Here is a 25,121-nt window from a genome sequence, read left to right on the forward strand (position 1 = left end):
CTTCCTTTAAAGGGCATGACCTGGAGGTTACACTAAAACCTTCCACTCATATCCCTTTGGCCAGAATTTAGTCACATGGTAGTACCTAGCTAGAAGGGAGGCTAGGAAATTTACTTTTTATTGTGGATAGCTATATATTGACTAAATAGTCTGTTACTGTGAAAGCAGCGAATGGCTATTTCAATTTCAAGTCAATCGATTCTACGTCCTTGAATATACTTTAAATTGCCCATTTATGCAGAATACATGGGTCTTCTTATACATCCCCTTAATAAATCCAATAGAGCCTGGTTTTCTTCCAGCACAGTACTAGATACCTCTTTGTGAACACCTGAAGAAGGAGATGGCAACTGGGCACGGTGGCTCATGCCTGTAATCTTAGCGCTTTGGGAGGTCAAGGTGGGTGGATCACCTGAGGTCAGGAGTTTGAGACTAACCTGACCAACATGGTGAAACCCCATCTCTACTAAAAATACAAAAATTAGCCGGGTGTGATAGCAGGTGCCTGTAGTCCCAGCTACTTGGGAGGCTGAGGCAGGAGAATCACTTGAACCTGGGAGACGGAGGTTGCAGTAAGCCAAGATCGTGCCCCTGCACTTTAGCCTGGGCGACAGAGCAAGACTCTGTCTCAAAAAAAAAAAATTTAAAAAAAAGGAAGGCGGTGACTTATGTTTACCAGCCATGTTGGATGACAAATATGTTTTGTTTGCCAAATACGCATAGTTGAGTTTTTTGTTGTTCTCTTTGTGTTGCAACTTCCTTATGTATCCTGACTAATAAGTTTTGTTATCCTCCTAGGAAATTGACCAGATGGTTTTTGGAGAGAACCTCTTGATATTGTATCTACCGTCTATCGTGATCACACTGGCCAATTTTATCACCCCAATTATCTTTGCCAAGATCATCCACTATGAGGATTATTCCCCAGCCTTTGAGATCCGCCTGACAATTCTTAGGTAATGCCTAACATGAGGATGGCAGGCATGTCAAGCCAGTCACCACTTGCCCACTCTCTTGCCCATGGCAGACATTGCTAATCAATTGTGGTGCATTTTTCTCCTCAACCTTCAGACAGCCCCCGTGAACAAATCAGAATTTGTAGATATGGTGAAATCTCTTTAAGAGTCTACTCCTTGGTATTGTCTCATCTTTTGACCTCATGATCCGCCCGCCTCGGCCTCCCAAAATGCTGGGATAACAGGCGTGAGCCACCGCACCCAGCCTACTCCTTGGTATTGTATTTTTGGTCCATATAATAGCACAGGGCATAGGCTGGAACCCTAAGAGGAGGTGTTGCTCTGAAGCTGTCAGAAATGACAGGTATAGGCCGGGTACGGTGGCTCACACTTGTAATCCCAGCACTTTGGGAGGCCGAGGCAGGCGGATCATGAGGCCAAGAGATCGAGACCATCTTTGCCAACATGGTGAAACCTATTAGCCGGACATGGTGGTATGCGCCTGTAGCCCCAGCTACTCAGGAGGCTGAGACAGGAGAATTGCTTCAACCTGGGAGGTGGAGGTTGCCTGGTGACAGAACAAGACTGTCAGAAATAAGAAAGAAAGAAAGAAGGAAAGAAAAAAAGAAGGAAAGAAGGAAGGAAGGAAAGGAAGAAAGGAAGAAGGGAAAAAGGGAGGGGAAAGAAAGAAAAAGAAAGGAAGAAAGAAGAAAGAAAGAAAAGAAAGAAAAAGAAAGAAGGAAAGAAGGAAGGAAAAGAAATGACAGGTATAAGGCAGAGTCCACGGAGTTAACACAAATGAGTGGAGAGGACCAGGTGGGACTGTGCGGGACTTGAGAATTTTCTTTCTGTTTCTCAAATGCCTTAGATTGCATTTGCATCTTATTTAAAACATTTTTTATTTTGGAAATTTTCTTTCTTTTTTTTATATTATTTTGAGATGGGAATCTCACTCTGTCCTAAGGCTGGAGTACAGTGGTGCAATCATAATTCAAATTTTTTCTTTCTTTCTTTCTTTTTTTTTTTGTAGAGACAGGGTTTGTTATGTTGCCCAGGCTGGTCTTGAACTCCTGGGCTTAAGTGACCTTACCACCTCCACCTGCCAAGTACTGGGATCACAGGCAAGAGCCACCATGCCCAGTCTCAAAGTTTTCAACTAGAATGAATAGTCTAACAATCCCCACATGCCCTTCACTTATATTTGAATCATTCCCAACATTTTACTAATCTTGTTTCATCCATTCCTCACTTCTTTGCTAAATTATTTTAAGCAAACCTCAGGCAACATGCCATTTAATCTGTAAACACTTCATTATACCTTTTGTTTTTGAGACAGAGTCTTGCTCTGTCGCCCAGTCTGGAGTGCAGTGATGCGATCATGGCTCACTGCAACCTCTACCTCTTGGGTTCAAGTGATTCTCCTGCCTCACCTCGCGAGTAGCTGGGACTACAGATGCATGCCACCACACCCAGGTAATTTTTTAAAATATATTTTTAGTAGAGACGGGGTTTTTCCACGTTGGCCAGGCTGGTCTTGAACTCCTGACCTCAGATGATCCACTCATCTTAGCCTCCCAAAGTGTTAGGATTACAAGCATGAGCCACTGTGCCCAGCCAACTTTATTACATCTCTAAGTGATGGTGGCTTTACCATCATCACAACAATGAAATTGAGTCGGTCTTCCCGCTGGGGTTGCAGACGGTTTTTCAGAGTTGATTTGTTCAAAGCAGAATCCAAACAAGGCCACAAGCTGTGTTTGGTTGTTATGTCTCCTAAATCCCTTTTATTCTCTTCAGAATTTCCCCACCCCTTTTGCCTTTGATTTCTGGAAGAAACTGGATTATTTTCCTGTAGAACAGCTCCTATTCTGGATTTCATCCATTGTTTCTTCCTGGCGTGTTTAATTTGTTTTTCTGTGCCCATAGTTGCTGTAAATGACTGTGTAGATTCAGAGTTTTTGTTAGACTCTGCTTCAGTTTTTAGTTAAGGAAACCTCTTTGGTGGCGCCCTGTCCTTCCTGTTGCATCCCAGCAGAGGCACAGAAGGTGGTGTTAGTAACGAAAAGAGCGAGCAGAGGGTGTGGGTTTGCTTTTCCCCCTATTCTTTACTTTTTTTTTTTTTGAGATGGAGTCTCGCTCTAGCCCAGGCTGGAGTGCAGTGGCTCCATCTTGGCTCACTGCAACCTCCGCCTCCCGGGTCCTGGTTCAAGCAATTCTCCTACCTCAGCCTTCAAAGTAACTGGGATTACAGGCATGAGCCACCATGCCCAGGTAATTTTTGTATTTTTTAGTAGAGACAGGGTTTCACCATGTTGGCCAGTCTGGTCTTGAACTCCTGACCTCGTGATCCGCCAGCCTTGGCCTCCCAGAGTGCTGGGATTACAGACATGAGCCACCGTGCTCGGCCTCTTTACTTTTTCTTGAGATTGGGTCTTGCTCTGCTGTCCAGGCTGGAGTGCAGTGGCACAATCATAGGTCACTGCAGCCCTAACCTCCTGAGCTCAAATGACCCTCTTGCCTCTACCTCCTGAGTAGCTGGGATTACAGGTGCACGCAACCATGCCAAGCTTATTTTTTATTTTTTTGCAGAGACAGGATCTCCTCATGTTGCCCAAGGTGTTCTCCAGTGCCAGGGCTCAAGCAGTCCTCCCGCCTGAGCCTCCCAAAGTGTTGAGATTACAGGTGTGCGCCTCCACGCCCAGCCTCCCTCATTCTTTAGTGTTTCTATTTATTTTTGTATTACAAACCAAAGAATAGAAAATCATCTTAAAAAAAACAAATGAGGCCGGGCGCGGTGGCTCACGCCTGTAATCCCAGCACTTTGGGAGGCTGAGGCGGGTGGATCACGAGGTCAAGAGATAGAGACCATCCCGGTCAACGTGGTGAAACCCTGTCTCTACTAATACAAAAAAAAATTAGCTGGGCATGGTGGCGCGTGCCTGTAATCCCAGCTACTCAGGAGGCTGAGGCAGGAGAATTGCCTGAACTCAGGAGGCGGAGGTTGCGGTGAGCCGAGATCACGCCATTGCACTCCAGCCTGGGTAACAAGAGCGAAACTCCATCTCAAAAAAAAAAAAAAAAAAAAAAAAACGAAAGCAAAAACTCACCATCTCCGCCCACCTCCCTCGAATCCAGTGTGTTTTTGTCCGCACAGTTCGTGATGTTCCTGCCAACACTCAGGTTTTGTTTCATCTAAAAATAGGATCATATTTATGTAATATCTCTGCAGCATACTTTTTTTCACTTTTCAGCATACCAGACATCCCTCAACACTGATACAGAAAAGATTCAATTGATTCTTTTTAGGAATGTGTCATGTCCTATAGTGTCACTACATCCTCAAGGAATTAGGAGGTCCCAGCTTTCTGATCTTTTTCAAAAAATTGTAATAACTGGCTGGGCGTGGTGGCTCACACCTGTAATCCCAGCACTTTGGGAGGCTGAGGTGGGCGGATCACCAGGTCATGAAATCAGGATCAGCCTGGCCAACACGGTGAAACTCCATCTTTATAAAAAATGCAAAAATTAGCTGGGTGCCTATAGTCCCAGCTACTCTGGAGGCTGAGGCAGAAGAATCACTTGAACTAGGGAGGCAGAAGTTGCAGTAAGCCAAGATCGCACCACTGTACCCCAGCCTGGATGACAGAGCAAGGCTCAGTCTCAAAAAAAAAAAAAAGAAAAAAAAAGATTGTAGTAACATAAAAGTAACCATTTTAACCATAGTAGGTGTACAATTCGGTGGCATTAAGTACATACAGTCCCAGTGTGGTGCAGCTATCACCACCATCCGTCTCCAGAACCTTTTTATCAGCCCCAACGGAAATTCTGTATCCATTTAGGGGTTTGCTTTTTTTTTTGTGATGGAGTTTTGCTCTGTCGCCGAGCCTGGAGTGCAATGGTGCAATCTTGGCTCACTGCAACCTCTGCCTCCCAGGTTCAAGCAATTTTTCCTGCCTCAGCCTCCTGAGTAGCTAGGACTACAGGTGTGTGCCACCACACCCAGCTAATTTTTGTACTTTTAGTAGAGATGGTTTCACCATATTGACCAGGCCGGTCTTGAACTCCTGACCTCAGGTGATGCACCTGCCTCGGCCTCCCAAAGGGCTGGGATTACAGGCATGAGCCACTGCGCCCTATTTTTTTTTTTTTTTTAAAGAAAGGGTCTCACTCTGTCCCTGAGGCTGGAGTACAGTGGTGCATCTTGGCTCACTGCAGCCTTGACTTCCTGGGCTCAAGTGATGCTCCTGACTCAGCCTCCTGTGTAGCTGGGTCACCATCACACCTGGCTAATTTCTATTTTTATTTTTTTATAGAGATGGCTGGGGTTGGTGGTCTCACTTTGTTGCCCAGGTTGGTCTCAAACTCCTGGGCTCACGTGATCCTCTGGTCTCTACCTCCCAAAGTGCTGGGATTACAAACATGTGCCACTATTCCTGGCTGGGGTTTGCTTTTAAGGAAGGCAGCTTTGGGCCGGGCACGGTGGCTCACTCCTGTAATCCCAGCACTTTGGGAGGTCCAGGCGGGCAGATAGCTTGAGGCCAGGAGTTCAACACCACCTGGGCAACATGATGAAACCTCATCTCTACTAAAAATACAAAAAAAAAAAAAAAAAAAATTAGCTGGGCGTGGTGGCAGACAGCTATAATCCCAGCTACTCAGGAGGCTGAGGCGGGAGAGCTGAGATCATGCCACTGCACTCCAGCCTGGGCGACAGAGCAAAGGCTCCATCTCAAAAAACAAAAAAACAAAACAAAACAGTAACAGCAGCAAAGAAAGGCAGCTTCTACATTCCCTAGCCCCAGTTCCAAGGGACCAGCTGCCCTGAGGGCCTCTTCTTCCCATCTTCTCTCCTCCTCTTCCTGAAGGTGTGTCTTTATGCGGCTGGCCACGATATGTGTCCTGGTGTTCACGCTGGGCTCCAAGATCACATCCTGTGATGATGACACATGCGACCTCTGTGGCTACAACCAGAAACTCTACCCAGTGAGCGGCGGGGCTGGGGCATTCGGCTGGGTGGGTCCTTCTGGAGTACAGTGTCATGGTCAAGAGAACAGCGGTTGAAGTCTTGGGTTTGAACTGCAGTTGCTCCGCTTTCTAGTTCTAGTGATGAGGCAGAGTCTGGTCCCACAGAGTCCAACCCCAGGCACATCTAAGGGGCTTGGAAACTATTCTGTTCTGAGGCCCAGCGTTTGCATCAGCTGATGCCCTAGCTGGAGCCGCCGGATCTGAAGTTGGAAAGGGAATTAGACGGTGTCTTAGAAGCCTGGCTTTCTCTGCCTCAGGTAGGGTCTTTCAGTTTCCCTCACTCTCTTTGGTTTCAGTGCTGGGAGACCCAGGTTGGGCAGGAAATGTACAAGCTGATGATCTTTGACTTCATCATCATCTTGGCTGTGACACTCTTCGTGGATTTCCCTAGAAAGTAAGTGTGGGAGTGCCCTTCTTATCCCCGCCACAACACACACACACACACACACACACACACACACAATTGGAGGGTCCCATTGCAGCTGCATTCCAGAAGGTGCTAGATGACTCTACAGCCCTGGACATCTGACAACTGGTAACTTTTTCTTTCTTTCTTTTGTCCTTTCTTTCTTTCTTTCTTTTTCTTTTCTTTCTTTCTCTTTTCTTTCTTTCCTTCTTTCTTTCTTTCTTTCTTTCCTTCCTTCCTTCTTTCTTTTCTTTTCTTTTTTCTTTCTTTCTCCCTCCCTTCCTCCCTTCCCTTTCCCTTCCCCTTCCCGTTCCCTCCCTCCCTCCCTCCCTCCTTCCTTCCTTCCTTCCCCTCTCTCTCCTTTTTTCCTTTCTTTTCTTTTCTTTCCTTTTATTTCCTGGCAGGGTCTTGCTCTGTCACCCAGGCTGGAGTGCACTGGTGCAATGATGGCTCACTGCAGCCTGGGTTCAAGTGATCCTTCTGCCTTAGCCTCCCAAGGAGTACCTGGACTGCAGGCATGCATAACCATGCTTGCTAATTTTTAAATTTTTTGTAGAGAGGGGGTCTTGCTATGTTGCCCAGGCTGGTCTCAAACTGGCCTCCAATGATCCTCCTGCCTCAGCCTTCCAAAGTGCTGGGATTACAGGTTTGAACCATTGCACCTGTCCACAACTGGAAACTTTCAAGCAGCTCTAGGCTGGTGACCTCAGCATTCATTAGTTGTTCATCTGGAGGCAGCATGAAGAGCAGAAACGGGGTCACTCTCCATGAGGTTTTGCTGGGAATGACCTTCTGCCATCAGCACAAGAGGTGCAGACCCTCCAGGCTGCAGTGGACACCCGTCTCCTGATCTGGGTTCAAGCTCCCCCCCTGCCTCTTGCTAGTCATGTGATTTTGGGCAAGTTACTTAAGCTCTGTGTCTATTTTCTCACCTGTAAAATGGGGATAGCGGTAGTACTCACCCAGTAACTTTGTTGCAGTAGATGAGATAATTAATGCAGATAAAAGCACTGAGTACACTCCACAGTACAGAACTCAACAAAACATTAGCTATCACCATCATGATTATCATAAACTGTGTTGTCATTTCTGTTATTATTCTCTGTTCGCTTACCACTCTTTACCCACATATGCAGATAATCTAGGCAGAGGCCAGAGGTCCAGTGAGCCCTTAAAAATAAATATGAAAGGCTGGGCATGGTGGCTCACGCCTGTAATCCCAGTACTTTAGGAGGCCGAGGCAGGTGGATCCCGAGGTCAGCAGATCGAGACCAGCCTGGCCAACATGGTGAAACCCCATCTCTACTAAAAATACAAAAATTAGCTGGGTGTGGTGGCACATGCCTGTAGTCCCAGCTACTCGAGAGGCTGAGGCAGAAGAATCGCTTGAACCTGGGAGTCAGAGGTTGCAGTGAGTTGAGATCGTGCCACTGCACTCCAGCGCGACAGAGCAAGACTCCATCTCTAAATAAATAAATAAATAAATCAGAAAGCCCTGGCACAGTAGCTCACACCCATAATCCTAGCACTGGGGAGGCCAAGGCAGGGGGATTATTTGAGGCCAGGAGTTTGAGACCAGCCTGGGCAAAATAGCAAGACCCCATCCCTAAAAAAAAAAAAAAAAAATTAGCCAAGTATGCACATGTCATCTCAGCTACTTGGGAGGCTGAGGCAGGAAGAACACTTGAGCCTTGGAGGTCAAGGGTAAGGTGAGCTATGATTGCACCACTGCACTCCAGCCTGGGTGACAGAGTGAGACTCTGTCTCAAAAAAAAAAGAAAAGTCAACGATTGTATCAATTTGGGTGCTGAATTGTATATCTGAGACTTAGATCCCGATTTTAATGATTCCAGAGTTTATTATATTCTGCATCTTTTTTTTTTTTTTTTTTTGAGATGGAGTCTTGCTCTGTTGCCCAGGCTGGAGTGCAATGACGTGGTCTCAGCTCACTGCAACCTCCATCTCCCAGGTTCAAGCGATTCTCCTGCCTCAGCCTCCCGAGTAGCTGGGATTACAGGTGCCTTCCACCATGCCTGGCTAATTTCTGTATTTTTAGTAGAGACGGGGTTTCACCATGTTGTCCAGGCTGGTCTCAAACTCCTGACCTTGTGATCCGTCTGCCTCGACCTCCCAAAGTGCTGAGATTACACGCGTGAGCCACCGTGCCTGGCCTATTCTGCTAAGACATATGACTAGCCAGTGTCCATGAGAAATATGCGTGGAAATAGCCCTGATCTTTGTGATGTGGTTCTGTGGCCTTGGGAGACGCCGGTAGCCCAGGTGAGGATTGTCTGTTTCCAGGCTCCTGGTGACCTACTGTTCCTCTTGGAAGCTGATTCAGTGCTGGGGGCAGCAGGAGTTTGCCATTCCTGATAACGTCCTGGGGATAGTTTATGGGCAAACCATCTGCTGGATCGGAGCCTTTTTCTCACCCCTTCTCCCTGCAATTGCAACCTTGAAATTCATTATCATCTTCTACGTGAAAGAGGTAAGGAGCTGGTGGGAATGGGGGGCTCATATGCTGGGTCATTTTCAGCCTTCCAGGGCACAAATATGTCTGGAGCTCACCTCACGTCCCATGAGATGTATCAAAATTACATCCTTTATTTAAAATATATGTTTATTCTAAAAAAAGACTCTTAATGGATTTTTGTACTTTTATAATTTTGAGTGTTTTGTTAAGAATTGTTTTGTTAAGGTCTGATGTGGTGGCTCCCGCCTGTAACCCCAGCACTTTGGGAGGCTGAGGTGGGTGGATCACCTGGGGTCAGGAGTTCAAGACCTCCCTGGCCAACGTGACGAAACCTCACCTCTACTAAAAGTACAAAAATTAGCCGGGTGTGGTGGTGGGTGCCTATAATCCCAGCTACTCGGGAGGCTGAGGCAGGAGAATTGCTTGAACCCAGGAGGTGGAGGTTGCAGTGAGCCAAAATCATACCATTGCACTCCAGCCTGGGTGACAGAGTGAGACTTTGTCTCAAAATAAATAAATAATAAATAAAAATAAAATAAACATTTATGAATTTCTATTTTATAATTTTCTGTTTATATTTTGGAGCCAATGTGTTTTTTTAATTTTTTTTTTTTTTGAACATTTTTTTTTTTTAGATTGGATATGGGGGGTCTCGCCATGTTGCCCGGGCTGGTCTTGAACTGCTGGGCTCAAGTAATCCTCCCACTTCAGCCCTCCAAAGTGCTGGAATTGCAGGTGTGAGCCACCCCACCTGGACCAGTATATTTATTTTCAGGTCTCAGTGATTTGTGTAAGATCTTGGGCTTTTCACAGTTCATTGTGCCAGAACTAAGTGCTTAATGAGTAAAGTAGCCTTGCAGAAGACTGGCTCATCTGGGCTTATTAACCTCTTTTTTATTTGCTTTTTTCTTTTTTGAGACTGGAGTGCAATGGTACGATCTTGGGTCACTGCAACCTTTGTCTCCCGGGTTCAAGCTATTCTCCTGATTCAGCCTCCCAAGTAGCTGGGATTACAGGCGTCTGCTACCACACCCAGCTAATTTTTGTATTTTTAGTAGAGATGGGGTTTCACTGTGTTGACCAGGCTGGTCTTGAACTCCTGACCTCAGGTGATCCACGCACCTCTGCCTCCCAAAGTGCTTACAAAGGGATTACAGGCGTAAGCCACCATGCCCGGCCCTGTTTTCTTTATTATAGAGGCAGTACAATATTAAACATTTAAATAATGCAGATATGTATACAGTAACTTCTGTCCCTTCTTCCAGAGGTACCCTCTGTTAACAAGCCTGACGTTTATTGATTACCTATTATGCCAGGCCCTGAGGATTCAAAATTGAAAATCATAATAATAGTTAATAATAATAGTGTTACTAATAATAGCAGATAATAATGCCATGTGTCCCCTCTCTGCCATTACTTTACACAAATTTTCATGTAGTGATTTCACCCACCCTTTGATGTAGTACTATATTTTATTTTATTTAAAAAAATTTTGAAACAGGGTCTCACTCCTGGTTTGAGTGCTGTGGCTTGATCTCAGCTCACTGCAGCCTCTGCCTGCCGGGTTCAAGCAATCCTTGTGCCTCAGCCTTTTGAGTAGCTGGGATTATAGGCATACACCACTGTGCCCTGCTAAGTTCTGTATTTTTAGTAGAGATGGGTTTTCACCATGTTGGCCAGGCTGGTCTTGAACTCCTGGCCTCAAGTGATCCACCCACCTTGACCTCCCAGAGTGCTGGGATTACAGATGTGAGCCACTGTGCCTGGCCAAAAGTACCGTATTTTGTAAATTAGGAAACTGAAGTTTAGAGAAACTGGTCCAAGGTCACACAGCTTTTAAGTGACCCCTTAGATTGGATCCCAGGTTTATTTCACTCTAGAGTCTAAGCTCTTAAACTAGTAAGCAAGGCCTCGGATTGGGCCAACCTTTCTACCTGAGTGTTTTGACTTTTGAAGAGTGTTCTGATGCTTTCACTTGGAAACACAAGTTGGCTGAAATCATCAAAGGAGAGATGGATGTGAGAAAGCTCACAGGGACTTTTTTCCCTTTCTAGAAAATACTGATTAGCCCGTGGTTCCCCAGTGTGTAGCATAGTAAAGACACAGTGGGGTGATGGAGGCTGGGTCATGGGGGACACCAGGACTCACTTCCGTCACTCACACCAGGGGTGTCCTGCTGCTGCCCCGAGGCTGGGTGCCAAGTATCCTTGGTACTCAGTGTCCTCTGGCTCACAAGCTGTTCCGGCTCCTCCTGAATTCAGAAGAGCTTATGTTCCTGTGGAGTCACACAACTTTTTAAACTATTGAGAAATTTCATGCCTGTTACCATTATATCCTTTCTCACTTCCCATTTGATATTTCCTTAAGTCTTTTTTCCCCTCCATGGAAATACTTACTTTTAACATATAGGAAAAAGTATATGTGCTTATGAAAAACTTCAGGTAAAGGACCTCTTAATTCAGTGTATGTTATTCTATAATATATTCAGTTATATATATTTAAATATATATATTTATATATTATATAATAATATATAAATATATTTATAAAAATATATTCAGTTATATATATTTAAATCCCTATAAAGAATAAATACTTGAACTCGTCTTATATGGAATTTTGAAATCTACCATTTTCACAGTGCCACGTGGGATGTAAAGCTGTCTCTCATCCTTATTTTTTCTTATTTGAGACTGGGTATCACTCTGTCATTCAGACTGGAGGGCAGTGGCACAGTGGCACAGTCACAACTCACTACAGCCTCAACCTCCTTGGCTCAATCCATCCTCCCACCTCAGCCTCCTGAGTAGCTGAGACTACAGGCGCCTGCCACCACTCCTGGCTAATTTTTGTATTTTTAGTAGAGACTGGGTTTCACCATATTGGCCAGGCTGGTCTCGAACTCCTGACCTTGTGATCCGCCCACCTCAGCCTCCCGAAGTGTTGAGATTACAGGTGTGAGCCACTGCACCCAGCCTCATCCTTCTTTACGATTGTATGGTATTTCATTCTATATAGATATACTTTAACCTTTAACTATAACTTAATAAACTGTTGTTCCCCACCTCCATTTTTCTTTTTGAGAGAGGGTCTCTCTCTTTTGTCTAAGCTGGAGTGCAATGGCACCATCATAGCTCACTGCAGCCTCAAACTCCTGACTTCAAGTGATCCTCCTGCTGTGACCTCCCAAAGTGCTGGGATTACAGATGTGAGACATTGCACCCAGCCACTAACCCCCATTGATAGCTATTTAGGTTGCTTGCAATTATTCTGTGTTATCAATGACTGTAGCATTAAATATCCACATATCTGTGTTTTGGCCCATTTCCCCTTCTGTTTCATCAGCAGGAATCCTCCAGAGTTTAGAGTCTGAATTAAACCTTTTTCATTTTGATCCATATTGCTGGACAACCCTCTGGAAAGGTTAGAGTGATTTACATTCCCACTGTAAAGCAGGAATATGCGTATTTATCCTCACAGAAGCTATATTCATTGATCTTAATTTTTCTTTCTTTTTCTCCTTGTAGTGGAGTCTGCTTTACACCTGCAGACCCTCCCCGAGGCAGTTCAGAGCATCCAATTCTAATTTCTTCTTCCTGTTGGTGTTGTTGATCGGACTGTGTTTGGCAATAATACCTCTGACAATCAGCATGTCTAGGTAAATGCGGCTTTGTTTTCTAGAACATTTCCTTGCTTCTTGACCTGTTCCTCTTTTATGTAAAAGGGTCCATCACATCACATTCTTTTTGTTTTTTGTTTTGTTTTGAGACAGTCTTGTTCTGTTGCCCAGGCTGGAGTGGGGTGATGCAATCTCAGCTCACTGCAACCTCCATCGCCCAGGTTGAAGCGGTTCCCCTGCCTTAGCCTCCCGAGTAGCTGGGACTACAGGTGTGTGCCACCACGCCCAGCTAATTTCTGTATTTTTAAAATGAAAAAAAAAAAAAAGGCACGGTATTTGCATTTTGTTTTGTTTTTGAAACTGAGCCTCACTCTGTCATCCAGGCTGGAGCGCAGTGGCAATCTTGGCTCACTGCCACCTCCGTCTCCCAGGTTCAAGCGATTCTGTGTCTCAGCCTCCTGAGTAGCAGGGATTACAGGTGCCCACCATCATGCCCGGCCAATTTTTGTATTTTTAGTAGATATGAGGTTTCGCCATATTGGCCATGCTGGCCTCAAATGCCTGACCTCAAGTGATCCATCTGCCTCGGCCTCCCAAAGTGCTGGGATTATAGGCATGAGCCACTGTGCCCGGCCATATTATTTTTTAATTTTTCAAATATTTTTATCTGAGGTTAGTTGAATCTGATGATGTAGAACCTTTGGATACGGGGGAGTTGACTAGATTTGTTTTCTCTATGGATATCTTTTTTTTGGATAGGAAACAATTTGAAATTAACTTACAGACATTGGGATATTTCATTGTTAAATACTTCAGCATGCTCCGAAGACTAAGGGCACTCTCCTTTATGTGTTTCCACAATAATATATCACACCTAAGAAGATTAATACTAATATAATATTTCTGCCATTTAAAATTTCTCCAATTGTTCCTAAATAGTCTTTAGTATAGCTTTTTTTTTTTTTTTGAAAAGGTGTCTTGCTCTGTCACCCAGGCTGGAGTACAATGGCCTGATCTCGGCTCACTGCAATCTCCACCTCCCAGGTTCAAGCAACTCTCGTGCCTCAGCCTCTTGAGTAGCTGGGATTACAGGCATCCGCCATCATGCCTACCTAATTTTTGTATTTTTAGTAGAGACGGGGTTTCGCCATGTTGATCAGGCTGGTCTCAAACTCCTGACCTCAGATGATCTACCTACCTTGGCCTCCCAAAGTGCTGGGATTACAGGCGTGAGCCATCACATCTGGCTTAGATTTGTTTGTAAAATAGTGATCTTTCACGTTTGCCCCATTGCTTTCGTCTGTTCTATCTCTTTAGTCTTCTCTTTTTAGTTTGAAGTTCTGGGGTACGTGTGCAGGATGTGTAGGCTTATTACCTAGGTGAACTTGTACTATGGTGGTTTGCTGCACCTGTCAACCTGCACCTAGGTATTAGCTATTTTCCTAATGCTCTCCCTCTTTCGTTTCTTTTAATCCCTGATTCTTTGAAGAATCCAGGCCATTTGCCTCACTTCTAAATTAAGAGACTGGAGAATAGAATGCCTGCATTTTGGATTTGTCTTGTTATTTTCTTACATTGTCATTTAACCTGCTCTTGTTTCTTGAATTTCCTGTACACTGGAAGTTAGGTCTAGAGACTTGATGAAATTTCAGGGTAAGCATTTTCTTTTTCTTTTTCTTTCTTTTTTTTTTTTGAGACAGTGTTTTGTTCTTGTTGCCCAGGGTGGAGTGCAATGGCACAGTCATGGGTCGCTGCAACTTCCGCCTCCCGGGTTCAAGCGTTCTCCTGCCTCAGCCTCCCAAGTAACTGGGATTATAGGAATGCACCATCACACCTGGCTAATTTTTGTATTTTTAGTAGAGATGAGGTTTCACCATGTTGGTCAGCCTGATCTCGAATTCCTGACTTCAGGCCATCCACCCATCTCGGCCTCCCAAAGTGCTTGGATTACATTTGTGAGACACTGCACCAGGCCAGGGTAAGCATTTTTGAACCAAACTTTCCAGAAGGCCAGGAGGTCAGGCAGCTCCCTGTAGGCCATTGTTAAAGAAACATTCTGGGTGTGTGGAGGCGGGACACTCAGCTGTGCTGCACCCTCCTTCTGAGCCCCTTGGTCTGTGTCCGTCTTGGCAGCATCCCTTCCTCGAAAGCCTGTGGGCCATTCACCAACTTCAACACCACCTGGGAGGTCATCCCCAAGACGGTGAACACCTTCCCCAGCTTGCTGCAGTCCTTCATCTATGGCGTCACGTCAGAAGCCTTTGCGGTTCCTTTCTTCATGATTATCTGGTGAGTGAGAACCACCAGGACCCACTGAAGTAGGTGGGCTTCTCCCACTGGGAAACAGGGTGGGGAGGGGTTCACCCTAGACTCGACAAGTTGCTGAGCTGCTTTGAGCTGCACTTTCCCATCTCTAAAATGGGCATAATAGGCTGGGCATGGCGGCTCATGCCTGTAATTCCAACACTTTGGAAGGCTGAGGTGGGGAGATCGATTGAGGCCAGGAGTTTGAAACCAGCCTGGGCAACATAGGGAGACCCTGACTCTACCAAAAAAAGAAATAAAAACCAAAAATTAGATTGGCATGTGGTTGCATGCCTGTAACCCCAGCTACTCAGGTAGCTGAGGCACAAGAATTGCTTGAATCTGGGAGGCTGAGGTTGCACTGAGCCAAGATCGTGCCACTGAATTCCAGTCTGGGTGACAGAATGAGATCCTGTCTCAAAAATAAATAAATAAATAAATACATAAATAACTACATAAATAAAATGGGCATAGTAATAGTCATTCTTTCAGAGGCTCATTGGGTAAATTAAGAAACATCACACTTAGCCCAATGCCTGGTTTATAAAAAGCCAATATATATTACCTGTTATTAACATTACTATTTACAGAATCTCTTTCTCTTTGAAAAGGAACAAATTTCTGAGCAGAGAGATGCACACCAGATTAGAAGCATGCCCTTGAACCCTGGCTCTACTTATAAGCCATGCATAACTGGAATTAATTGTACCCTGCATGTACTATCATGAAATCATCACAATTACTCTGTGATGTAGATATTCTTGCGGTAAAACATCACCATAATGCAAGAAGTAGGCCCAAAGAAATGTACTTGTAAGAAGGCAGAATACTGCCAGGCATGGTGGCTCATGCCTGTAATGCCAGCATTTTGGGAGGCTGAGGAGGACGGATCACCTGAGGTCAGGAGTTTGAGACCAGCCTGACCAACATGGAGAATCCCCGTCTCTACTAAAAACACAAAATTAGCCAGGCGTGGTGGTGCATGCCTTTAATCCTATCTACTTGGGAGGCTGAGGCAGGAGAATTGCTTGAACCCAAGAGGCGGAGGTTGCAGTGAGCCGAGATTGCACCATTGCACTCCAGCCTGGGCAACAAGAGTAAAACTCCATCTCAAAAAAAAAAAAAAAAACAACGGGCAGAATACCTTTGATGAGATTAATACAATGCAATGACTTGGGGGAGCCGTGCAGGTAGCCAGCCTCGAATTCGTAGGATCCAGGGCTCCAGCTGCTTCACTCTAATTGGTTCACCTCAGCAGTGCTTTGGCTGGTGTCACTTGGTGGCACATCTCTGATCTGACTTAAGTATCTCAGAGACTGCCAGGAAAATACTGTGGGCGTCTGTGATTTCAGGAGCTCCTGGTTACTTTGCCCTCATTTCATCAGCCTTATCTGGGGAGATTGGATACGAAACCACCTTCCTTTCATTCAGTGAGGTTGCCCGCTGTTTTTATGAGAGCTTGCCCTCCATGCCATTTGCCTCTCTCCCCAAAGATAATAACTTCAACCACCCCCATTTCAGGTCTGGAGCTGCACAGAGACAGGAGCCTGCTGTTGATTTTTTTTTTTTTTTTTTGGAGATGATGTTTTGCTATGTTACCCAGGCTGGTCTTGGACTCCTGAGCTCAAGTGGTCCTCCCTCCTTAGCCTCCTGTGTAGCTGGTACACTAGGCTTCTGCCACCACACCTGGCTTTGATTGCTTTTAATTAAAATATTATTGGCCAGGTGTGGTGGCTCACACCTGTAATCCCAGCACTTTGGGAAGCTGAGGCAAGTGGGTCACGTGAGGTCAGGAGTTCAAGACCAGCCTGACCAACATGGTGAAACCCTGTCTCTCCTAAAAATATATATATAAAATTAGCCAGGCATGGTGGCACATGCCTGTAATCTCAGCTACATGGGAGGCTGAGGCAGAAGGATCGCTTGAACTCGAGAGGTGGAAGTTGCAGTGAGCTGAGATTGCTCCATTGCACTCCAGCCTGGGAAACAAGAGCAAAACTCCATCTCAAAATAAATAAATAAAAAATAAAATGTTATCCAAGCTGGCAATCACTGGGTTTTATTATGTTTCCCTATTAAACAAATGAGGAAATGGGCCGGAGGGGCTCCACAGTGATCATCCACATGTTAATTACATGCCCAGCTGACTTTCTCAACCATGTCTTTCTCTCTCTTTCTGTCATTCTGTATGTACAAGGGGAACATCAGCAAATTTTTATATTAGCTTAAAAAGCAAGGCATAAATCAGATTCTGCTGCCATTGCCAAATAAAACTTCAGTAGCTGTTTCTTATACCTTCTGCTTGGAAGAGATGAGGGTTTTCTTTATTTTTTGTAGAGACAGGGTCTGGCTCTCTTGCCCAACCTGGAGTACAGTAGTGTGATCATAACTCACTGCAGCCTTGAACTTCTGGGCTCAAACCCTCCCACCTCAGCCTTCTGAGTAGCTGGGGACTACAGGTGTATGCCACCGTGCCTGGCTAATTTTATACCTTATTTTCCTTTTTTTTTTAAGATGGAGTCTTGCTCTGTCACCCAGGCCAGAGTGCAGTGGTGCGACCTTGGCTCACTGCAACCTCCGCCTCCTGGGTTCAAGTGATTCTCCTGTCTCAGCCTCCTGAGTTGTTGGGAATTACAGGCGTGCGCCACCATGACTGGCTAATTTTTTTTTTTTTTTTTTTTTTTTTATAGAGATGGGGTTTCACTATGTTGGCCAGGCTGGTTTTGAACTCCAGACCTTGTTATCTGCCTGCCTTGGCCTCCCAAAGTGCTGGGATTACAGATGTGAGCCACTGCGCCCAGCCAATTTTTGTGTTTTTAATAGAGATGGGGTTTCACTATATTGGCCAGGCTGGTCTCAACTCCTGACCTCAGGTGATCTGCCTGCCTTGGCCTCCCAAAGTGCTGGGATTACAGGTATGAATCACTGTGCCCAGCCATATTTTATTTTTCTAGAGATGGGGCTGTCACTATGTTGCCTGGGCTGGTCTCAAACTCCTGGCCATAAGTGATTCTCCTGCCTTGGCAAAGCACTGGGATTGTGAAAATGAGCCATCGTGCCCAACCTTTTTTTCTAACAAAAGTAAAACTGTTCCAAGGAAAAATATGTTGGTTTGTTTTTCTAGCGGCCTTCAAATGATCCAGACTCCCTGTGACCTGTCTGTCTTGTGTTACAGCCTCATCATGTTTTACTTCATCGCCTTAGCTGGAGCACACAAACGGGTGGTCGTCCAGCTCCGAGAGCAGCTGTCCCTGGTAAGGAAGCATAGCCCCAGAGGGTCATGGCGGCGGACATTTACCCAGGGCACTGCAAGGAAAGTGGTGTTTTCCCTGGAGGGAGTGAAATTGCTGCAGCCTTCTCTCGCCACCACCTCCTCAAAACTCTGCCTTCAGGCCCAGCCCCATCCAGCTTCATTCATTCACTGATTCATCCATTCCTTCAAGATGTGTATTAAGGAGGGTGCGGTGGCTCATGCCTGTAATCCCAGCACTTTAGGAGGCCGAGGCAGGTGGATCACTTGAGCTCAGGAGTTTGAGAGCAGCCTGGCCAACATGACGAAACCCCGTCTTTACTAAAAATACAAAAATTAGCTGGGCATGGTGGTGGGTGCCTGTGATCCCAGCTACTTGGGAGGTTGAGGCAGGAGAATCCCTTGAACTCAGGAGGTGGAGGTTGCAGTGAGCTCAGATTGCGCCACTGCACTCCATCCTGGGCCGCAGAGTGAGACTCCATCTCAAAAATAAAAATAAAAGTGTATTAAGCACCTGTTCTATGCCTTGTACTGTGCTTGGTGCTGGGACACTTTGGTGAACAAGAGACAAACAGCTAGATAGTTAATAATAAATGCTGATTAATTATACCTTCTATGAAGATAGTAAAAACAAGGTAGAGTGACGAGTGGGCCATCTGCTACTATAGATGTGGCTGCAGAAGTTGTCTTTGAGGAGGTGTTTTTTTTTTTTAAATTCTAGTTGGGTTCTCACTCTCTTGCCCAGGCTGGAGTGCAGTGGTGTGTTCATAGCTCACTGCAGCCTCAAACTCTTGAGTTCAATCCAGCCTCCCACCTTAACTTCCCAAGTAGCTGGGACTAGTGGTGTGCATCACCATACCTGGCTAATTTTTAAATTTTTTATAGACACGAGGTCTCCCTATGTTGCCCGGACTAGTCTCAAAGTCCTGGGCTCAAGTGATCGTCCCCTCTTGGCCTCCCAAAGTGCTGGGATTATAGGCATGAGCCACTGTGCCTCACCCTAGCTGAGACTCGAATAATAGAGAGAGGAGCCCATTATCAGAAGTCCTATTTAAGGAAGAGAATGAGGCAAAGGGCACAGTGAGGGTATAAGCCAGGCACTTCAGAGGGACAGGGGGGAAGTGTGGTGTGGCCACAGGGTGGTGAGTGATGGGAAGAGGCAAGGTGTTGTAATAGCAGCCAGAGTCATTGAGTCATAGTGCCTTGATGGCTCTGTTAAGAAGATTGAGTGGGAGGGAAGCCGCTGAAAGGTGTTAATTTTTTTTTATTTTTTATTTTGAGACAGTCTTGCTCTGTCATCCAGTCTGGAGTGCAGTGCCATGATCTCAGCTCACTGCAGTCTCTACCTCCTGGGTTCAAATGATTCGCCTGCCTCAGCCTCCTGAGTAGCTGGGGTTATGGGCATGTGTGACCACACCCAGCTAATTTTTGTATTTTTAGTAGAAACAGGGTTTAACCACGTGGCCAGGCTGGTCTCGAACTTCTGACTTCAGGTGATCTGCCTGCCTCAGCCTCCCAAAGTGCTGGAATTACAGGCATTAGCCACCACACCTGGCTGTACTGTGCATTTAAAAAAACAAAAACAACAAAAAAAAAACAGCTGCTTTTTGGACAAGGGGCTATGGAGCAGACACAATGACCAGATAAGGGCCATTACAATAGTCCAGGGGAGGCCGGGCGCAGTGGCTCACGCCTGTAATCTCGGCACTTTAGGAGGCTAAGGCATGTGGATCACCTGAGGTCAGGAGTTGGAGACCAGCCTGGCCAACACGGTGAAACCCCATTTCTACTAAAAATACAAAAATTAGCCAGGCATGGTCAGGGGCACCTGTAATCTCAGCTACTCGGGAGGCTGAGGTAGAATTGCTGGGACCTAGGAGGCCGAGGTTACAGTGAGCTGAGATCGTGCCACTGCACTCCAGCCCGGGTGACAACAGCAAGACTCCAGCTAAACAAACAAACACACTGGCCGGGCACGGTGGCTCACGCCTGTAATCCCAGCATTTTGGGAGGCTGAGGCGGGTGGATCACGAGGTCAAGAGATCAAGACCATCCTGGTCAACATGGTGAAATCCCGTCTCTACTAAAAATACAAAAAATTAGCTGGGCATGGTGGCGCGTGCCTGTAATCCCAGCTACTCAGGAGGCTGAGGCAGGAGAATTGCTTGAACCCAGGAGGCAGAGGTTGCAGTGAGCTGAGATCACGCCATTGCACTCCAGCCTGGGTAACAAGAGCAAAACTCCGTCTCAAAAACAAACAAAAAATAGTCCAGTGGTTAAAATCCTCAGCCCTGAGTATGGTAGGTAATGATGGCATTTGTTTCCAAATATATTAAATGTACTTGTGAACTTCTTATTTTTTAGGAAAGTCGTGACAAGCGCTACCTAATCCAGAAACTAACAGAAGCCCAAAGGGACACGAGGAACTAACTAGACTGAGCGTGAAGATGGCACTGCCTGTTGCTTCTAAGCTGACCTAGTGACTCTGCTGAGCCTCCAGAGTCTACCTGGGTTTTCAGTGGACATTGAAAAATATATTTTTCTGGAGTTTAGGCTTTGCATACGTGCAGTTGTGTTTACCTAACCCAGCCCCTAATTAGGGCTTTAGTAACTTAGAAAAGCAGGGGTAACTCAAGCCTTTGCCTACCGACTGGCCACTCACTGATGCCTTTACCAAAAACCAACAAGCTGTTGAGCCGCGAGTTTACGTGCACAAGTGTTTTGGGATGTGGACTGGAGCTTAGCCTGTTAATCAGACCAGCCCACCAATGTTTAACAAACAGAATTGGAGGCTGGTTTCTTAAACACACATGTACACATTTTTAAGGGCTGTTTGTTTTCTTGTGCTTACAATTTTTAATGCATGTGCCTTTATTTCACAAAATATGTGGCTGGGTGTGGTGGCTTATGCCTGTAATCCCAGCACTTTGGGAGGCAGGCTGATTGCCTGAGGTTGGGAGTTTGAGACCAGCCCGACCAACATGGAGAAACCCTGTCTCTATTAAAAATACAAAATTAGCTGGGCGTGGTGGTGCATGCCTGTAATCTCAGCTATTCGGGAGGCTGAGGCAGGAGAATCACTTGAACCCAGGAGGCAGAGGTTGTGGTGAACCGAGATCACGCCATTGCACTCGAGTCTGGGTGACAAGAGCAAAACTCCATCTCAAAAAAAAAAATGGAGAATATCTTTTAAGATTTCTGTTATGGTAAAAACCATATGCAATAAATACCTCATTGTAAGCTTAATCAAAATGGATAGGTCTGAACCTTTTAAGAGAAGTTTAAGTTATTGTTTAATGTAATCAGTTTTCATTTTAATATTGTCAAAATATTTTTCAAAGCACTGTAGTTTTGTAATGGACTTTTTGAGCCTTCCTTCCATTGTGTTTCTTCCTTTCACTGGCTCCACACCTTTCCTGGGGAGTAGCCTGGAATTTAAAGTTGGGCGCAGGTTTTAGAAAGCCGTTGCTCTTTTTTTTTTTTTTTTTTGAGATGGAGTTTCGCTCTCGTTACCCAGGCTGGAGTGCAATGGCGCAATCTCGGCTCATTGCAACCTCTGCCTCCTGGGTTCAAGCAATTCTCCTGCCTCAGCCTCCCGAGTAGCTGGGACTACAGGCGCGTGCCACCATGCCCAGCTAATTTTTGTGTTTTTAGTAGAGACGGGGTTTCACTTTGTTGACCAGGATGGTCTCGATCTCTTGACCTCCTGATCCACCCGCCTCGGCCTCCCAAAGTACTGGGATTATAGGTGTGAGCCACCTTGCCCGGCCAGAAAGCAGTTGCTCTTAACAATAATTCTCTCCTCCCATCTCCACTCCACTACTCAGAAATGACTGACTCCTTGCTCAGAGGAGCAAGGATTTCTTATAGTCATTTTCTTGCTTTTCTACAAAGACAGTTTTTAAAGTGGGATATTTTTATAACTGGGAGACCAATGAGCTTTTTGGTCTTTTCCTGTCTTGTTAAGGTTTATGGGTTTCTAAATCTAATAACTGATGTCATGGAATTTTGAGTAACCAAAGATTCATTCCAATCTCACTTAAAAAAATAAATTACGCCAGGCGCAGTAGCTCATGCCTGTAATTCCAGCACTTTGGGAGGCCAAGGGGGGCAGATCACTTGAAGTCAGGGGTTTGATACCAGCCTGGTCAGTCTGGCAAGACCCTGTCTTACTAAAGTACAAAAATTAGCCGGGCATGCTGGTGTGTGCCTGTAATCCCAGCTAGTTGGGAGGCTGAGGCACGAGAATCACATGAACCTGGGAGGTGGAGGCTGCAGTGAGTGAGATCATGCCACTGCATTCCAGCCTGGGTGACAGAGGGAGACCCTGTCTCAAAAACAAAAAAAAAAAGAGATAGGTAAAAAGAAAAAAAAAAACAAATTGTAATAAGCATTTCTGCTCAGTGCTTTTATATTAATATATATAACATTCTCACCTTCACCAGGCTTCTGAGGATATTCAAGTTTTCTATTTGTGTTTGTGTGTGTGTGTGTGTGTGTGTGTGATGAACACAATGAAAATGTTTTGCCGTTTTCTTTCCCTATTACAAAAGTGATACTGAAATATGCTAATTAATATGTTTTAAATGCTGCTAATTTGCATACATCTTACTTGAAAGTTTTTATATGTTTTGATAACTTTAATAACTTCAGATGATGTCCATATAATTTTTAAAGTGCAGCTTTCTCTAACAAATGTGCCTTACAACTCCTGATTAAACAGAGTCTTGAAGGTTTTAAAATGATTGTGTATACGAGAATTCAAGGAGGCTTCTTGTCAGCAGTCAAGTGATGATGGAAAACTGTAAGTTTGTAAAGTTGCTCTTTGCTTTTTCCTAAAACAAGAGAGAAGAAAGTGTTTAATGTAGTCCTCAGATGAGTGCTTTTAAAGCTCCTTGGCTCTGTTGCAGCCAGCGAGGGTGTATGTGTGTAACTGGCCAACTGGTTCATTTTGTCCACTGCCTGGATACAGCCCATTTATCAAGGCAGAGGAATTGCAATAGAGAAAGAGTTTAATTCATGCACAGCTGGCTAAACAGGAGACAAGAATGTTATTATTTAAATTTATTTTTTTTAGAGATGGGGTTTCACCATGTTGCTCAGGCTCGTCTTGAACTTCTGACCTCAAGCAATCCACCTGCCTCAGCCTCCCAAAGTGCTGGGATTACAGGCGTGAACCACTGCGCCTGGCCCAGAATATTATTATTACTCAAATCAGTCTCCCTGAAATTTTGGAAACTGGGTTGTGTGTGTGTGTGTGGGCGGGGTGTGCTTTTGAGATGGAGTCTTGCTCTGTTGCCCAGGCTGGAGTGCAATGATGCTATCTCTGCTCACTGCAACCTCCACCTCCTGGGTTCAAGCGATTTTCCTGCCTCAGCCTCCCAGGTAGCTGGGACTACAGGCGTGCACCACCACGCCCGGCTAATTTTTGTATTTTTAGTAGAGATGGGATTTTGCCATGTTGGCCAGGCTGGTCTCGAACTGCTGACCTCAAGTGATCCTCCCATCTTGGCCTCCCAAAGTGCTGGGATTGCAGGTGTGAACCATCGTGCCTGGCTGGAAACTTTTTTTTTAATGGATAATGTGGTGGTAGTGGGTGCTAGGGAGTTTGGAATGTTGATTGGTTGGGTCAAAGACGAAATCATAGGGAGTTGAAGCTGTCCTCTTGCTCTGTGTCAGTTCCTGGATGGGGGCCGCATTTTTCGATCTGGGTGGTACCAGCTGATCCATCAAGCGCAGGGTCTGAAAAATACCTTGAGCACTAATCTTAGGTTTTACAATGTTAATGTCATCCCTCAGAGCAACTGGGGAGGTTTAGAATCTTGTGGCCTCTAGCTGCATGACTCCTAAACCATAATTTCTAATCTTGTGGCTAATTTGTTAGCCCTACAAAGGCAATCTGGTTCCCAGGCAAGAAGGGGGTTTCAGGAAAGGGCTGTTATCTTTATTTCAAACTTAAACTGTCAGTTCTTCCCAAAGTTAGTTTGGCCTATGTTCAGGAATGAACAAGGACAGCTTGGAGGTTAAAATTCTGCAAGATGGAGTCAGGACAGATCTCTTTCAATGTCATAATTTCCTCACTGTTATAATTTTTGCAAAGGCAGTTTGATGTGTTTTTTTTTGTTGTTGTTGTTGTTTTTTGAGGCAGAGACTCACTCTGTCGTCCAGGCTGGAGTGCACTATGTGAGCTTGGCCTTATTGCAACCTCCACCTCCCGGGTTCAAGCGATTCTTGCGCCTCAGCCACCCGAGCAGCTGGGACTACAGGCGTGCGCCACCACACCCGGCTAACTTTTGTATTTTTAGTAGATATGGGGTTTTGCCAGGTTGGCCAGGCTGGTCTCAAACACCTGATCTCAAGCACCACACCTGGCCTCATGTGTATATTTTGAATTTATAAGATAAGCTGGGCGTGGTGGCTCATGTCTGTAATCCCAACACTTTGGGAGGCTGAGGCGGTGGGTCACCTGAGGTTGGGAGTTCAAGACCAGCCTGACCAATATGGAAAAACCCTGTCTCTACAAAAAATACAAAATTAGCTGGGTGTGGCAGCATAAACCTGTAATCCCAACTACTTGGGAAGCTGAGGCAAGAGAATCGCTTGAGGCTGGGAGGCGGAGGTTGCGGTGAGCCGAGATCACACCATTGCACTCCATCCTGGGCAGCAAGAGCGAAACTCCATTTCTTATTTTTTTTTGGTTCTTATTTATTTATTTATTTTATCCTTTCTTATTTTTTTGTTCTTTTTTTTATAGCAAAACTCCATTTCAAAAATAAAATAAAACAAAAGATAAAACGACTTCAAGCACTCCCCTTCCTACACCCCTCAGAGAACTACCTATCGATATTTACGTTATTCATTCCAGAGAATGGTAATGAATATGTATTACAATTCAAACAGATATATATGTGCAGGTGTATGTGTGAAATAGGTACTTCTGGGCTTCCCTTTTCTGCTCCTTAATAACATCTTGAAGATCTTTCCATATATACAGCAACTTCATTTTTTTTTAGTGGTGACATAGCATTCCACGATATCAATGCATGCTTTATAACCATTCCGCATCTAACAGATTGTTTTTACCATCT

General features: G+C 45.2%; 1 protein-coding gene across 5 annotated transcripts in view; it reads left to right on the top strand.

Moving 5' to 3' along the window:
• Positions 1-21,515, top strand: part of TMC7 (transmembrane channel like 7) — a 49,225-nt gene extending 27,710 nt beyond the window's left edge. For 3 of the 5 annotated variants that reach the window (XM_064362532.1, XM_064362535.1, XM_064362533.1), the window contains 7 exons: positions 799-956; positions 5,822-5,939; positions 6,278-6,375; positions 8,689-8,875; positions 12,388-12,518; positions 14,613-14,768; positions 17,959-18,263. In XM_064362532.1, coding sequence (XP_064218602.1) covers positions 799-956; positions 5,822-5,939; positions 6,278-6,375; positions 8,689-8,875; positions 12,388-12,518; positions 14,613-14,768; positions 17,959-18,208 — 1,098 coding nt within the window. In that variant the 3' untranslated portion in view covers positions 18,209-18,263. Of the gene's footprint in view, positions 1-798; positions 957-5,821; positions 5,940-6,277; positions 6,376-8,688; positions 8,876-12,387; positions 12,519-14,200; positions 14,458-14,612; positions 14,769-17,958; positions 18,264-20,397 lie in introns of those variants that run through there. The other 2 variants (XM_064362534.1, XR_010337369.1) reach the window with 2 other exon arrangements.
• Positions 21,516-25,121: the final 3,606 nt, after the last annotated feature.

This window comes from Aotus nancymaae, unplaced genomic scaffold, assembly GCF_030222135.1.
Source record: "Aotus nancymaae isolate 86718 unplaced genomic scaffold, 86718_ANA_hifiasm-v0.15.2.pri h1tg000049l, whole genome shotgun sequence".
NCBI lineage: Eukaryota > Metazoa > Chordata > Mammalia > Primates > Aotidae > Aotus > Aotus nancymaae.